Here is a 16,651-nt window from a genome sequence, read left to right on the forward strand (position 1 = left end):
TTAAGTTAATTTTCGAATACATTACTTTCTCAAGGTAACAAATAAAGTATTCTACATACTCTCCTTTCTTTGGGCATTTAACCCTTTGTGAGCCTCTGGTAAAAAAGGGGGAGATAACGTAGTTCACACGCGAGCTGGCCACCTCAAAGCACATAGTAAATTCGAAATACCAGAATACCAGCCAAGCGCAAGTAGAATAACACTCTGCATCCTCGGATCCATCTCTTTGTACTATGCACCACATCGCGGCTTGCATAGAAGCCTGTGTTTTACGTGTCCTTAGCCCCGGCCTGACTTCTATGGCTCTACATCATATATATTGCTGTATTCGTATGGGTTTGTCATTATAATTGATTTATGACAACACCGTTTCTGGCTGTTTGCTTTATTACTCGGAATTAGTAGACTCGGTTGAGTGTGTAATGATTTCAGTATGATATTATCGTCGTGTACTGGTCTAGGCTTTGCCTGAGAAAATTAATAAAAGGCCACTGGGTGTTCCACTTGAACAATCGAGCCCACAACCTGAGAGCTTCCATTCCTAGTGCCGCAGCTCGAGATTTGGCGGGGCTTTAGATTCGTTTTCTAAGTCGATCGACGGGTACCCTTCTTCGACGATGCACCGCGTCTAGCGAAGCATACGGCTCTCATGTTCTGCAAAAAATATACACATTAGAATAATATTCATAGGACATTACCAGTGTAAATCTCACCGCTTAAACCTTAGTCTGGTACGGCCTCTGCGAGAGTGAAAAGCCATTTGCTAAGCAATATAGCACATTTAAGACTTGCTACTGAGTGTCCTACACTCAAGAAAAAGGCTTGACTCCGGGATCTATACTAAGATGAATGGAAATACTAAGTGCATGAGTAGAGTAGATAAGAGCTGGAATAGGGCGGCAGCTTCTCTCCGGTTTGGGAGAGCGAAGTGGGGCAGATGCTACTCTCGTCATAACTCCTTTCATGCTTGCCCTTCCTGATAAGTCGCTTCGTACGATGCTAATACGTTGACCTTCCTATAACCCTCGAATGAGATAAACTAAATAAAATAAAATAGCAAAAACATACAACAGCCAGGATTCGTATGTGGTCACCCACCATACTACTAACTGGCCGGCGTGTGGCTTATGTGCAGCAGATACTCGGGTGGCTGCTGTTCGGGTGACAAAGGGGCAAGCGCCGTTTTAGAGCCGCGCGACCAGGGTGAGAAATGGGTGAGTGCGCAATAGACAGGGTGAGAGCGGGTGAGAATCACCCTCCGTCGTGCGACTGTCGCACTGGCCCTCTCTCCACTGGGCTTAGATACATTTTGATTGGTTTAACTCGGTGTGCCTGAAACTGGAGTCTCTTGGTACTGGCACTGGCATATACCCCTTTACCATACCCTAGGATTAGCTAAAATAACGGTAAGGCAAAATGCGCAACTAAAGTCAGCATCGCTCTAGGCGGACTACGACAACGAGACCTAGACGATATGCAAAAACTCTACTAGGCAGGCGTCACGCTGGTAGTTGATTAGGAGAAGCTTTAGCCGCAGCAGGGATAATCTGGCGCGTGATTCTTGCCATCCTTTGCTTAAAAAAGAAAATGAAGGCGGATTGCTTGATGGAAAACTTCCCATGCCTCGTGATTCGAGGGATCTGTGACTCTTTCGACTCGCATAAAAACACACTAGCAAGCTCATGCGGTAGAGGCGGCAAAAACGGTAAAGAGCTTCTCTTCATGGTTCGTACAAGATTGGTGGTGGACACTGTCTACCAGCAAGATCAAAGGCCAACAGTATGTTGTCTGTCTAGGTCATACCATGGATCATGACTATCCCATGAGACTTTAGTACCCTTCTACTGGGAGAAGACCGCCATCTGACGTGAACTTCTCCAACAGTGAAATTGCGTAAAAAGGCGAATCGTTTATACTCTTGAAGGAGGATAAATTGATGCTGTAAGCGCTAATTGGAAGACGAATTATCGCGCAGAAAGAGATCGCCAGCGGAACCTACACAGAACTTCAAGATTAACGAACTATCAGGCCAAGACGAAGAAACTAAAACCCTAATAATGAAGAAACACTTGCTGTCCAATGTAGAGGAAGAAATTTTCTGGAGGTAAATGATATTCATAGTCACAGGCGCAGATCTCTTTGTTTACGGATCCTCGTATATACTGGTTGATGAATGCGAAGACCTCTTTACTGATATATAATAAAGATAGTATATAGGCTCTGTGGATCTGAGCTTAGTAGATTAATTAGTAGGCGAACTGGTCATAAGATGAGTAGGCGAATTAATATTAATTAGTAGATTGGCTAGTATATACGAAGTTCTCTTCGCTAATAAAGAGAGTGAAGATCGCGTATAGGCTCACTGGATCTTAGCCGCTTAGTAGGTGTAGCTGTGGTGGTTTGGAGGTAAGGATGAAGAGCCGAAGCCGCTGAGAGAGGTCTTCTTTAGGAGGCAATTCGGCAATTCTCGTTGAGCGTACGCTTACGTGTAGCTGTAGTAAATTTCTTTTTGGTAAGGGCAGATTGTATGGCAGATTATAGTAGGCGATAGGCGGTGTCCATAAGGGGCTTAGTGGGTTGGCTTCGGATGGCGGGTACGGGCTATACGGTAATGCGCAGGGACCAAGACAGCAAACCACGTGATGTTAATCTCAGCGGCCAATCATATCGCAGATCCAACCGACCAACCATATTGCAGAAGTGATCCGGTTTGCTAATATATTGCAACTCGCTTCGCTCCGCAGTGATTCTTGGTGCCGCCTTGGAGTACCGTTGACTGACTCACGATCGAGAGATATGTTGTCAAAGCATGGCCGAACAGGTGCGTAGACTAGTATGCATGCATAAGGAAGACGAGGAACCAGCAGAGCCATCAGAAAAGAGTGATTGATTAATTGAAGAGAAAATCTAAGTGTACAGAAAGGGAAGGGGCCGGGTTGAACCGTCCCCGTGCGGTGTAACGGAGTTTTCGGAGTACCATACCGAAGTCGAGGTGTTACATTAACATACAATTATGCAGGCAATCTGGTATTCAACGTCACAAATCCCTTGTCTCCGCGTTTCCACGCCATATGTCAGAGGAAGCTGAGGATTGTTGATCTCGGTGAACACTCAGTTATCATCAGGTAAGGATTTATAAGAGGTACTCCTTCTTTTCCTACTTTCGGCCTGTCAATGCTATTCTTCCGCTGCGCAATCCAGATTTAAATAGATCAAATAAGCCCAATTCATGAAATATGAAATCAAATCAGATCAACCAGATCAACCAGATCAATAGATTGAATTGAAATTAAATAATTAAGCGGCTTTTGCGGGAGAGGAAGTCGCAGACAGATCTTAATGCTTAGGAATAATAGGAGGTCACGGATGTTGTGACAACAAAGATCATACGAATTTAGTAGGCACGAACCGGCTTACATCTAGAAAAATGGGTATACCGTGCTCCCCCCAAGCACACGGCTGTTTTTCTTTCTACAACACCCTCCAAAGATTTGAATCATGGAGACCACTACTGCTACGTTCACAATGACCAGTACTTTCGTTCGTGTGACCTCTGCTTCTTCTACTTCTTCTACTTCCTCGTCTCTGGCAAGCCCAACATCGGCGAACAAGTCTTCGGCCATAGATACTTTGACGAAGATACCGCCCCAGCTTTGGGCCATAGTCAATACTGTTGTAATCGCAGCTATTGTTGTCGGCTCTCTCCTCCTGCTTGGCTTCGGGGGATATTTCATCTACAAGAGGGTGAAGGCGATCAAGAATCAGCCGCGTGAGGAAATTCCGTAAGTTGAGGATCATGATCCCTGGAAATACTGCCCTGCTCGCTCTTCTGCAAGCTTTCTGCTTGCATTATACGAGCTCTGATGCAAAACCTGGTGCAAGCGCTTATGGAAGTGCTCGGTTCTGGAAATGGGGTTTCCATCCATGCAAATTGGCTGACATCTCGTGGCATAGCCTCCTTGAACGAATTACGGCTGCCGTTACCCCCTTGGAGAACCTTGGACAAGACGTGGGAGCTCGAGATACTCGAGCAGTCAAAGATGGCCGGTCCGCTCTTTTGCCAAGTAAGCCAGAGCATTTGACACTCGTTCCTCGACCTCGCATTGGATGCTAACGAGCTGAAATCATGAAGACGACAACACGGATGAGACCACTCTTGTGGCCGATCCTGTGGCCGATCCTGCGACCGATCCTGCAACCGCTCCTACGACCGTTCCTATGACCGCTGCAGAGAGCTCTCGTACCCCGCCTGCTGTCTCTGCCGACGGTGATGCTTCAGTCCGCACATACGTCAAGGGACTTGTGAAAGACCCCTCGAAGGGGAGCGCAATATCCACCATGGTGCGCAATGTTTTCCATGGGCTGAAGGAGGCCTTTAAGGGAGCCAAGTCCGTTGGGGAATAAGATTTGTCGGGGTCTACGGCGTTCCTCTGTTATTTTGTCCTTTTCTTCTCTCCGAGAACCTCAGCGAGGTGAGATGAATGAAAATGGAAATACCACACATGTGCGGAGCTCCTCCTGTGGCGTTCCTCTGTTGCTTTTTGACCGTTTTTGCTTCTCTCCGAGAACCTCAGCGAGGTGAGATGAAGGAAGAAAACTGTCTGAAGATGTCTTCATTGTTCCTTTTACGCTCGTGTTTTTGTTTCTTATACATTAACTCTGGTACTACATTCATATATTCATGGAGTTGACTGGCCCTCTTCGGAGGTGAACATGTCTGAATGTATACTGCCTGGCACTTGACTTGACTCTCCGCGCTCCTTACTATAGACTCTTGATCTGTTACGTTAAGAGTTGAAAGGTTTCTCATCTATTTCTAGTCTTAGGGAGCAAAAGAAGGACCAGAAGTAGTAAGAATGCATTACGTTAATGAATAAGCCACTCTCCTTAGCGACTCTATCTTTGTAGAGGTAATATAAGCAGAAAAAAGCACGATGTACAAGCACCAACTTGAACCAGTGGGTCCATCACGACCCAATCACTCCGAAGGCACTCATCCCGACAGCAATGCCGAGCTTAATGCTTCAGGATTCTCTTCCAAAAGCTCTTAGGGGACTTTGCTCCCGTCCGATCAGTCCGTGTTGGTATATCGGCCTTATCATGAGGGAGACGGCTTTTGTCAAATTTTTCATTGATGTGATCCGCCGTTGTCGAAAGGTGGGAGACCCGGGCACAAGAGCATATAGAGTCGTGGGTATAATCTCCAGCTCCTTTTCCATACTTAGTCAACGGAGCGCTTTGGAACTTGTTGCCAGAATCTCTGTTATAGCATTGGCTGCCGCCTTGATGATCTTCTACTGGGGCATATAGTGACTGCTGGTTCGCGCATCGCTTCAGAGAAGAGTAAGTCTGGTTGAACTCACTCTCAGTGAGTTTTGATAAGGCGATATAGATGCCACCATTTTCACCAGCCCATTTTTCATGAATAACTGCTGATTCGATCATCATCTGTCCAATGTCTTTGAATTTTTGACCGCTTTTTTGCAACCATTTTGCAGATGCAAGCCGGCTTGATTCATCGGTTGGCGCCCTCTCAATCAAGTCTTCGGTCTCTTCAAAAATATCTTCTATCCGTTGATCTAAAATCCGGCGAGTATGCTCGGTCTCAATGATAGAGGCGAGCAGATCTTGGCTTGGCTGATTTGAACAGTATTGCGGAAGTTGGTCGTGGTACCATGGAACTGCCTTCGACTCTTGGCCGTCAACAGATATTTCGGACATTTCCATGGACTATTGAACAGTTTTGTATGGTAATTTGTGGTATCAAGAAAGACACGAAGATTATGCGAGGAGAGAGAAATGTAGAATTAGGTCTCAAATCAAATATCGCATTTATCTTCTACTGGAGACAGCCGCCGCCTACACGGGTCTCGGAGCCTTGGCCGCCCACACTCCTAAACTCATTAGAGCTCTGCTAAGCTACAAAGGCTCGGCATACCCTTATTTGAGAGCAGCGAGTTCTCCTTTAGGTATAGTCTATTTTAGAGAGGGGGCTCCTCGATCCAAGTGCGACAACTAGACCTATGATTACGTGCAGAATAATCCCTGCTTTCGAAGAAATTCTGACCAGGTCCTTACGAATACCGGCAGTATAATGTTGGGAAGCTCAATTAAATCAAGACCCACCGGACTTACCGCAAATCCGATTCTGTTGTTGAATATAACAGCCGCTCTCGTTTCATATTTTAAATAATCCAACGAATTCCGGCCGTTCGAGAGAGTCAACAGAGCTAGAACCCAATATTCGAGTTTGTCCCTCAACAGACGTATTTCCATACCTCCGCTCACTTGGAGAAGTTATTCCAATCTCGAAAACGCCAAATGAAACGTATGTCCGTATTCTCTCCATGAACAAGCTACTTATGGAAAGAAGGGATAAAGTGTGAAGATCACAAAGAACCGACATCTGTTGTGTCAAAGAGGAGGAAGCTGGGTCACAGAAATATTGAGACTCCAGAAGGTGAAACGCGGATATTAGCGCACGATACTGACACAATGGGTTGGGTCTGCCGCCTCCCGAAAGAACAGATCGCGGCCACGGCCATGTTAGATTATAAACATGCCGATCTCCCGAAGCACCAAATGACCCCAAATCGGCAACAATCTAGTGGCCACCGTTGCCGCCCGGATGAGCTTTACTCTTTTCCATCCATCAGATTCGGTCCCGTGGTTAGTATCGGTGGGGGTGTTCCGCCTTAGTTGAGGCTTAGCGATGTGGTGGTCGGTACACTAGTCGGCTAATTCCCCGATGTGGTCCAACGGGGCATCGGTAAAGCAAAAGAGAGCGGTGATTTAGAGCGGACGGGGTCGCTGAACAACGCATTGACCTCGCTCCTGACAGCTATATCGAGATTTGGAGACGGAGCATGAAACGTATGGATGGAAGATGCTGGAATATCTTTATGCACTGAAAGAGAAATGGCCAAGACTGGTGCCGAAGTATCTAAGATCAAATTCATTTGAGGACGTGCCGTTCAAAACAGATTACTGCCATGTCCGTCTGAGCGCCGCGGACTGCGAAGTCACCTCAGATGATAATAAAGGCGACAAGAATCAGTGAACTGCCAATTCTGTGACAGGACGAAGACCGGGAAGAGTAAACCCAGAGATACGCGTGTACATTTTGGTCTGATTGCATCTGGTAAGCATATTATCGAACACGCTGCCTTTCGAGATAGACTCAATGAGGCCCTCGGTAGTCATGTTCTCTGTTTCAAAATGGAAGCGGCGGGGCTGACAATCAACTTCCAGTGTATCGTCGTATGAGGAATATGCGACTAAACGGACTCGCACAAGACCAAAGATTGGCTTTAAGATCGCGACCTGTGTTCTCCATCAGGCCATATGGCAAGCCTGTGTTCGCGCGCAACTGATGCAGAATTGGTTCGGTAGCGGCTGGAGTATAGCCCTAAGTGGGGGGGGGGGGGGGAAGGGGGGTTCTTACTCTGGAGACCTAAAGACAGTGAAGGGGTATACAGCTCACCGGGTCCCCGGGTGGGCGTTTCATCCGGTGACCCAGTTGACGAAAAGCCCACCGGGAAGTATCTCGTGGAGGAATCTTAAGCAGACGCAAACCTTACGCTCAAGGCTGGTAATCATGGTAATGCACTTGCGGCAGCAGCGGTCGGCTTGCCTTCTGCTCGGTGCATTATGAACCTCTAGGGCTCTGGGAGCCTCGGTGTCGGTGAAGAGCTGGGTGGCGGGTAGAGATCCAATACATAGCCCTTTTCCAGCCAATAAAAGACCTGGACATCTGATCGTCGAAGGGAAACAGCTAATCAGAAGCCAGACATCAGTCGAAAGGCCAATTGGTCAAGATATAAAGCTTGATCCGCTGCCTTGACCCCGCTATAAGGGTCTGCTGCGACCGGAAGATAATCGCGTCGTTTCAGCGGCTCAATCTGATTCACTACCGAAAAGCATGGTCTACGAGTGGTTATATTCAGCCGGGTCGACAACGTTGCGCAATTCATTGCCCTAAACGTCACCCATAGGCAAATCTCCTATAATGTCTCCTTCTTAAGTAGATCAGCCCAAGTACAACAAAAAGATATATAACACACTTCAAAAGTAAACCCATCCGCGCATGGTCCGCAATATAATTCAATGCCTGCCCGTCCCACCCCTGCCAAGACCGCCCGGCCGCGTCCCGTATCACTGCGCGGCTATGTCCCTCTTCTAGCAAACTTATGTCATGCCGCGGTGTGCCGTATAGCCAAGAGTACTTTCGAAACGCTGCTGTCAACACCATTGGCCCTGTAGACAAAAGACCTTCAAGTATGGCACGACTACACGTCGAGACGATAGCCTGCCTCCACGCTGCAGGCGCCTCGTAGAGCACCCACTGGAGGAACGGAGATCCACACCTAGCCATAAAAAAGTGATTGCTTAAGCCGAGCGTCCCAGTTGTGGAGGAGAATATCGCCTGCAAGCCGAGGTGTTGGACGCATTGTATGTGCTCGGCTGATCTGGGGTAAACATCTAGGTCTGAGTAGATGCCGCCTTCAGTGTGGACGACGAGAAGTCTCGCAATGTCCGCGCGTTGGATATTGAGAGAATGCTCCTTGTATGTTTGCAGTAGCCAGGCATACTTAGCAGTGATGAGTTCAAGGGCTTCGTCGTCAGCCCAGAGCTTGACGGTATAATTACGGCGCTCGAGCATAATTTTCCATGACTCCCGAGACGGGTATATTTCAGTGGAGTAATTTCGTGTGTCACATGTTTTCCAAAGTTGATGGACAGTATTGGGTATTCCTGAATCAATTACAGATGAACTTTATCGTGAGACTTGGGGGCAAATAGAGGGCATCGATCAACTATCTTCACGGTCCGGGACAACTCTCCAGCAAGGATAAAAAAGTCAGCATATCAAAGCTGATGGATACTAAGAATGATAAGAGATAGTATGGCCACAATGGCCAGCTTTTTCAGCAACTTGCAAGGGAAGACAACCATCGTACTTCGTCGTGGGTGGGTGATCCAATGATGAAGATCCCTTCATCGATAACGCGATAATAGGCTGAATAAGTACAGTGTACGGTGCTCAAGCCTTGTCTGAAGAGATGGCAAGTATGAGGAACAAGGATTTCCTGACGTAGGTTGAACGGCACGTCAGTTTCATCAACAGTCCTACATACAAGACTGCGGGCAGAAGATTGATATTAGTAGTTGGATAAGATTCTCTAGAACCAAGGATCTAACACAATTTGTATTCAGGGTTTTCTACCTGGGCTACTCTTTCAGGTATGCCTACATATGGATCGCCTCGTGAGAGTCTTCGTATCTCCACTACCTCCAGTTTTTGACCCAGGGTAATTCAGTGCTTCGGGAGATGCGTCAGTTGATTGTGATTTTTCTCCGTCAAGGCAAGTTACAGTCAAATCCTGTTTTATGATAAATATATCTCTAGGCTCCTAAGTTGTTCCAATCTTGTGCCAACGGACCGCCCAGATTAGGCTCTTAGATTGCCCGTGGGCGGCGAGAGAAAGCTTCAAGTTTCATCAAATGATGGCATTGAGCTGTGCCCACGCCCTCCTTTATAGGCCAAGGGCTGCGGAATCTGACTGGACTGACGTAATTTGAGGCATTTATTAAAACGACTTTACCTCAGTTCTGGAAGAATTATGATCGAATTAAGCAGGATTTAAAGACATAACAAACGCTCCTTGCGGCGAAGAGAACCCGCGAAGAGCCGTATGGCTAGCCGACCTATCCTTCTCCCTCATGATAATTCAACGGCGCTCACAAATTCGCAAACTTAGGGAATGAAGTCAGCCATATGACAGACCATGTGATTGTTTAGCTAAGGTACATATGTGTGATATTATGACCTATACCATCCCCGATGACCTTACCTAGGCTTCTCTGATCTAATAGCCGCTCTGAAATTCTAATGAATAATTCTTAAGGGATCAGAGAACAGAGTACGGATACATTAAAGGGCAAACTTCAGCAGGCTAAGGATAGCTCGCTGACGTAGTGTTCATCGAGATCAAGTCCCTCGGAACTTTTTGAGATATGAATCACTGGATTCAAGCTCATTTAGTATCAAAGCTGCCATCCAAACGGATACTACAGATTTAGACCCGCCTTCGCAACGCGAACACACGGTTTACTAATGGGGCTCCCCCTGCTGGGACAATCTAGATCCTTCTTATTTGGTGTCTTTAATCATATCAAGATATTTTGGTTAAGAATAAAGATGTATTTCTGTCCCGGCTACCTGAATATCGTAGTGGGGTTTTGAAATTTGCAGAGGCTGATTCGAGGCTTAATCTTAGATAAGGTTTAGGGTCTGACTTTGGAGCTAATTGCCCGGGATTAATAGGCCTACTAATATACCTCGTGATCGCGTGGGTCGGTTCAGAGCCTAGAATATGTGGGAGACGGATTTACTATGTCGATATGGCACGTATGATGTTCTGAACAATACAATGGAGAGAGTATATCCAGGCTACTATAAATTTGGTACGGTTGATGCATATCTTGCATTGATATACCATGGTCCGCCGCAGCTCTGGATCATGATCGAATTTTGTTTCTATGGACCCTTGGAACGATTTATATCATCCGCCTAGTTTAAATTTTGGGACGTCTAGAGGTTCTAGGCTTCCAGCGAAACCGCCCGAGTCACGTACACAATATCATACGTCGCACTCACACATTTGGTGGGAAGTATTTCAGCGTTATTTGTTCTCAGACGTTATTAGGAATGTGTTACGAGGGGTAGTCTACATATAGGCTGAGATATAATGAGGAAGATATTTACACTTAGGTTTGCTTGGTCCTTTGCTTAGCGAGGCAAGTTACCGCGTCTCGTAGTCCCAAATGATCATGCGGCCGTTTCAGAAATAACTCACGTATAAGCCCGGACACGTAACCCGAGCCTAGAATGCACAGCGGGTGTCTGTGAACGAGACAATCACCACGCTTGCGTCCACCGCGTGGGAATCATTCTGATATCAGGTAAGTATGGAATAGAGGGCTAATTATGGCGGATGGTCGTTTGCAGTAATAGTGCAAAGTTATGCTAACACCACGCACCTTAGGTTTGAAAGTCATTGGTATAGGGAAAGATTTTTTCATATATAGAACGGCTCGACTTGCCTAGACCGCACGTCAAAATTACCATATATCATGACAGAACGTTGGATAGGTTGCCGCTTACCATCATACGTCCCGCCTGACTTACCGTGGAAAGAAAAGCCTTAAAAATTAATCAAGTGATACAGTGATACGAAAAACGAAAAGGACAGGAACAACCCTCCGGATTTTAGGAAAAATACACAGAGGAAAGTTCGAAATTTCGATCAATACCTCGTTTAGTATAATTCAAATCATCCCCAAATGTCACTTGAAATCGTTTTGCCACACTTTTGCTCGTCTAAGTTGCTGCTAGTGATCTCTTTCTGCGCAATACTTTTGTCTTTCAATGCGCGTTTAGACCTTGATCCGTTTGTAACCTCGATCGCAACTATATCGTTCTTCAATAAGAATCACCGTGAATAAGTACCTACAGCTACGGAGATTACAAAAACACCCCACAATATACCTATAATCTCCAACATAATAGGGAGCTTGTCGGGAAGTTCAAAGATTATATCTGTGCCGTTATCTTCGGCTCCTCTGACAAAGAGTAGCACTGTTCCGTCCAAAGCTAAATTACAGGGGATAACTTGCGGGCTGGATTTGGTGGACATCATGATTACCGTATGATTTTTCATCTCGCCTGAGTGACAGGGGGTTGTGCGGGTCGCAGGCTATCTTAGGGGATTGTCAGCAATGACGAGGTGCAAACCAATCGCCTCACACAGCACCGAACAATCATCATACCGGAGCACGGGATCTCAAATAAAATGGTCTTCAGAATAAAGACCAAGAATTTGGGAAGTCAAGACGAGAGCCACCTCCATATAACACGTCCCGCGTGGTCTTTCACTTGGCTACTTCCGCCGTTGATCGCCGGGGCTCCGCTGTGGCACGGCGGAATAATGATGATGCGATGTGGCGGTGCAGTTTTCGAAGTAGATGTCAGACTATGGTTATGCTAGGTTAGACGTTGCTTTTGAAATTCATGGCCCGGAGATTCCTCTTTCGTTAAAATTGCCCAGGATGTGCAAGAAATGGCACTCTCTCTGCTGAGCCTACCTGTTGAAATTCAACGCATCATGTATGAAGTTCTCCATCTCTCCAACCAAGCCATTGGTGTGGATCAAATTATATCACCAACTGATTTCGGATACCTTGGGAAGTTCAATGGTCTCTTCTGATCCATCCTACGCCTGAACCGCCAGCAATACCATGAAGCGGCCAACATGCCCTACTCGAAGAACCAATTTTGTGCATCAGCTTCGCACCCTTTTCCCACCCCGTTGCCCTGCTTCATTACTGGTCTTTCTCGACAAAATCGGGGTGACCAATGCAGCTCGGATTTAACACAGCAAATGACTTGGTTAAAACAAAGACAAGAACAAAAAATATACAACAGCCAAAAGTATGGCCGACCTCACCAAGCGCCCATCGTTCGGTGCTGGGCGATTCGCCGCTTTATTGAGGCTTGTTTCAGGCGGCTTCAGGCGGCAGTTCACCTCTTCACCCGAAGACTGGCTAGGGTGCAGGCAGGCTGGCAAAAGGCGCTTTTGCACATTTTGGCAGAGGGAAAGATTTCGGGAACGGCTAACATGGAGAGCGACAATGGATGAATTATCGGTACGTGCTAGGAGCGTCTGGTGGCGGCCTCCCGCCATTCAGCCTCCCCTCATCCGGCTGGAGTTATTGGCTACAATTCATTCACACTAGTACCAGGTGAGAAGAACAAGGTCAGTTTCACTGTTCAAACGAGTGAAACTGGTGGAAAGTGGGTGGATGATGACACGGCTACGAGGTGGTGGGATCAGACCACAAATGAATGAGACTTCATATTCATTGTATTCATGATTATCCGTTATGGTCAAGCGAATTCCAGGATATCTGTGGTAACCAGTGCAACTGAGTCCTTCCACCAGAGTCAAGGGGTCTTCAAATTGTCCAAACAAATCCAATAACGGTTTCAGCCTTTCTCAAGACCAGGAAATAAAGAAAGGAGGGAAATATACAGCATGAGTCACTAGCAAGGGCCCTTCGAGGCGTCATCACTACGTTGCTTTAGATCATTAATGAATGAGCTCAAACTAGTTATGCGGTTTTGAGGTTTGGTGTCATCATGCTCCACACGAAGTGGAGTAGCTATCTCAATGGACTGTGCCGCGTGAAATTGGTTTCAGTACTGGATAATTGTCTATGCTGTATTCGGTGCTTAGTGATTTTCCAAATTCCTAGGGGAAATGATAGTCATCACGTGGGAGCTACGAAGCTATGCGTGGTACGGAATTCCAGGATAATTAACCTCGTCCTGGAAACTAGCCACTCTCCATTCAGGCTGATACTGTACTTATAAGCAGTTTCGTGGACGCTGGGAGCGGACCGAGCCGGCTTAAGCATCGCTGGTTCCTGCTTTGATAGTAGAAGATCGAGGCCACCAAGATAGAGTCCCGCGTATGGACCAGAATCTGGGTAGTTGTGGTCCTTGAATGTAAGCCCCCTTTTCGCCGCATTTTGCCGCAGGCCGTATATGCAAGGTGATGGATGAGATGTGATGTTGGTCTTGGTAGAGCGCTTGCAGAGCGCTTGCAGATCGCCGAGAGGACGTGTTTCCCCACGATACTGTAAATAGTACTCACTACAGGTGGTCGAGGGGCCTGAGCGCGGATAAAGTGATTCTGGACCAATCGGCAGTTGCTCTTCTCTCTTTGCTTTTCTCCAGATCATAGCCTTTCTGCCTGGTTATCACAAATATAGGGGAAATTCCTGAGACTGTCATCCATCAGGCCCGGGGAGTCAGCTATCATTCGTTCGGCTACCCGTCGTCCAGTATATATTTTTTTTGCCCACGTATTGTAGACCCCTGGAAAGGATCGTGACTGGTTGGACTGCCAGTCAGGCAAGCCACACGACATGGTGCCAGCGGCTATCCAACACTATTTAAAGGAAGCCCTCACCCTCGCCCGCTTTCCAAGCCTCCCGTGAGCCTTCGCAAACTCTTCGGGCTTTCCACAACAGCACTGTGCCGATCTCCAGCCTCATCTGGTAGCATAATTCTGTCATCTAAGCGACAGTCCAATCACCGTATTTTCAAATACTCACTGGTGTTTTTAGTACATTGACCACCGAACGTACACCCGCCAAAATCACCGCCAATTGCTCATCATGAGTGGTGCCGAGGCCGCTTTCGTCATTGGCCTTATTTCCGGTGTAATTTCAATCGGTGTAATTTCAATCGTGGATGCAATTAAAACGGTATATGATGCCGCACAAGACGCGAAAGGTCAGCCGGACGCATTTCGTCAGGTAGCCGCACGATTGCCACTGGTGATCAAGATCCTCGAAAGCGCCAAAGCTAGGGCACAGTCTCTCGACGAGACCGCACAGGAGGCATTAGAGCCGACTCTGAAGTCATGCAAAGTGAAGGCTGAGACTCTTCAAGAGATCTTCCACAAAGTCGTGCGGAAGGATGACGACAAGTGGTATGATCGATATAAAAAAGCCGTTAAAGGGGCATTGGGAAAACAGTCTCGCGTGGAGGGATTAATGGAAGGGATCTTAAAGGATGTTTATTTGCTTGTAAGCGAGAAGCTGATGGGAACTGCCACGGAGGCCGAAGTAGAGGAGATTAAAGAGACTATGAAGGAAATGAAAGATATGCCCTCCTCTCTATAGGACGAGACCGCCGATTTCCTGTAGTAGCAATATTGGGGGAGTGGGGACAATAATGCGGCTATCGGGGGAGGAGTTTTCAATCTCCATAAAGGAACAGGGGATCAGCATCACACTGTGGCCCATGGGGATGCGATAATTGGTGGTAAGAAATAGTATCATACGAGTCTATGTCTTGATCTGACGTATACGAACTAGATAATTCACCTTATGCGACTTTCAATATAACTATTCGTATGTATATGAATCATTCTAAAATATACTCCTAGGTGTACGGGTAATGAATGACCGTGTCTCTTAGCAGATCGCTATGATTCGCCACAACTTGTCGATACAGTCAAGAAATATAAGCAAGGCCTTTCTGACACTGAGTATCGACGTTGCCTAGACAATCTCCAGAGCCTTGATCCTTGCCATGACAAAAACCGAATCGAGGATGATAAAGATAGCCTTTTGAGAGACTTATACTGTTGGGTGCTTGACGATCCCCAGTTCAAGAAGTGGATAGATGGTGATTTCGGTCAGCTTCTCTGGATTAAGGGTGAACCTAGCAAGGGAAAGACGATGTTGCTCTGCGGGATTATCGATGAGCTACACAAAATTATTACGCGTGACACTAATATCTCGTTCTTTTTCTGCCAAGCTACGAACAGCCGCATCAATAATGCGACAGCCGTCCTGCGAGGGCTTATATATATGCTTGTGAAGAAACAACGCTCACTTATCAAACATATCCAGGATGGTAATTTCGACGGCGAGAATGCATAGACCGTTTTACGCGAAGCCTTTATGAATATTCTCGAGGACCCAACGTTACACGAAACATATCTGATTATCGATGCCCTTGACGAGTGTTCTGTGGGCTTGGAAAATCTGCTTCGGCTTCTTGTTCAGAAGCCGTCTACTCATCAGCGCGTTAAATAGGCTATCTCCAGCCGAAAGGTGCCGGACATTGGGGAACGCCTTAATGGCAAGGTGCAAATGGAGCTGTGTCTTGAGTTGAACGAGATAGTGTCGGCTGCTGTTGGCTCGTTCATTGACCACAGGCTAAATGAGTTAGCAAAAAGGAAGAACTACAGTTCTGCCATCCAGAATGATGTCAAGCGGAACTTATCGTCAAACGCACACGGTACCTTCCTTTAGGTAGCCTTGGTTTGCAAAGAACTCGCTGGTATTCCTAAAGGATACGTTCAGGATACCTTTAAGGAATACCCTCCAAGCCTTGACAAGCTTTATGAGCGAATGTTCGATCAGATAAGCAATTGCTATGATGCTAAGCTCTGCAAATTTGTTCTCAGCGTTATCTTGAGTGTTCATCGCCCTATTACGCTTGACGAGCTAGTATCTTGCATCGACTTACCTGTAGGCGTTAGGGAAAATCAGGCTCTGAAAGATATGATAGGGCGTTGTGGCTCTTTCTTAACACTCCGAGGACGCACAATATCTTTGATTCATCAGTCAGCCAAAGACTTTCTCCTCCGAGAAGCGTGTGTCAGGACTTTCCCCAACGCCATAGAAATGGTACACTACTCCATCTTCTCGGTGTCATTACGAGCTATTCATAAGACTCTACGACTTGATATATACAATCTAGCTCGCCCCGGATATTCGATTGATCAGATCAAACAGCCATATCCAGACCCGCTAGCTGGGGTACAGTACGCATGTGCCTTCTGGGTCAATCACCTCAATGACTGCTCTCCAAACAAAAATGCAACGAAAGACCTTACGGAAAGTGGTATGGTCAGTAACTTCTTCTGTCAAGACTACACTCATTGGCTAGAGGCCCTTAGCCTATTGAAATGCGTCTCGAAAGGAGTAGACTCTATGTTAATTCTGAAGAGGCTACTTGAAGTATGTGTTCTGAACATTCTAACTTGGCTTATATTCTAATATCATT

General features: G+C 46.6%; 5 protein-coding genes across 5 annotated transcripts; 4 read left to right on the forward strand and 1 right to left on the reverse strand.

Moving 5' to 3' along the window:
* Positions 1-3,525: 3,525 nt before the first annotated feature.
* N7458_005370 (uncharacterized protein) lies at positions 3,526-4,404 on the forward strand (the record flags this gene model as incomplete). The annotated part of the gene is made up of 3 exons (XM_056908752.1): positions 3,526-3,782; positions 3,955-4,064; positions 4,133-4,404. The coding sequence occupies 3 exons, from the start codon at positions 3,526-3,528 to the stop codon at positions 4,402-4,404; spliced, it is 639 nt and encodes a 212-aa protein (XP_056767370.1).
* Positions 4,405-5,016: 612 nt separating this feature from the next.
* Positions 5,017-5,721, reverse strand: N7458_005371 (uncharacterized protein; the record flags this gene model as incomplete). The annotated part of the gene is made up of 1 exon (XM_056908753.1): positions 5,017-5,721. One exon carries the CDS (start codon positions 5,719-5,721, stop codon positions 5,017-5,019), a length of 705 nt encoding a protein of 234 aa, XP_056767371.1.
* A 6,972-nt stretch (positions 5,722-12,693) lies between these two features.
* Positions 12,694-12,911, forward strand: N7458_005372 (uncharacterized protein; the record flags this gene model as incomplete). The annotated part of the gene is given in 2 exon segments (XM_056908754.1): positions 12,694-12,708; positions 12,720-12,911. The coding sequence occupies 2 exon segments, from the start codon at positions 12,694-12,696 to the stop codon at positions 12,909-12,911; spliced, it is 207 nt and encodes a 68-aa protein (XP_056767372.1).
* A 1,333-nt stretch (positions 12,912-14,244) lies between these two features.
* Positions 14,245-14,754, forward strand: N7458_005373 (uncharacterized protein; the record flags this gene model as incomplete). The annotated part of the gene is made up of 1 exon (XM_056908755.1): positions 14,245-14,754. One exon carries the CDS (start codon positions 14,245-14,247, stop codon positions 14,752-14,754), a length of 510 nt encoding a protein of 169 aa, XP_056767373.1.
* A 277-nt stretch (positions 14,755-15,031) lies between these two features.
* On the forward strand, positions 15,032-15,519 carry N7458_005374 (uncharacterized protein; the record flags this gene model as incomplete). Its single annotated transcript, XM_056908756.1, is given in 2 exon segments — positions 15,032-15,041; positions 15,056-15,519. The coding sequence occupies 2 exon segments, from the start codon at positions 15,032-15,034 to the stop codon at positions 15,517-15,519; spliced, it is 474 nt and encodes a 157-aa protein (XP_056767374.1).
* Positions 15,520-16,651: the final 1,132 nt, after the last annotated feature.

This window comes from Penicillium daleae (genome assembly GCF_028827525.1).
Source record: "Penicillium daleae strain IBT 16125 chromosome Unknown utg000005l_segment0_segment0, whole genome shotgun sequence".
Classification (NCBI taxonomy): domain Eukaryota; kingdom Fungi; phylum Ascomycota; class Eurotiomycetes; order Eurotiales; family Aspergillaceae; genus Penicillium; species Penicillium daleae.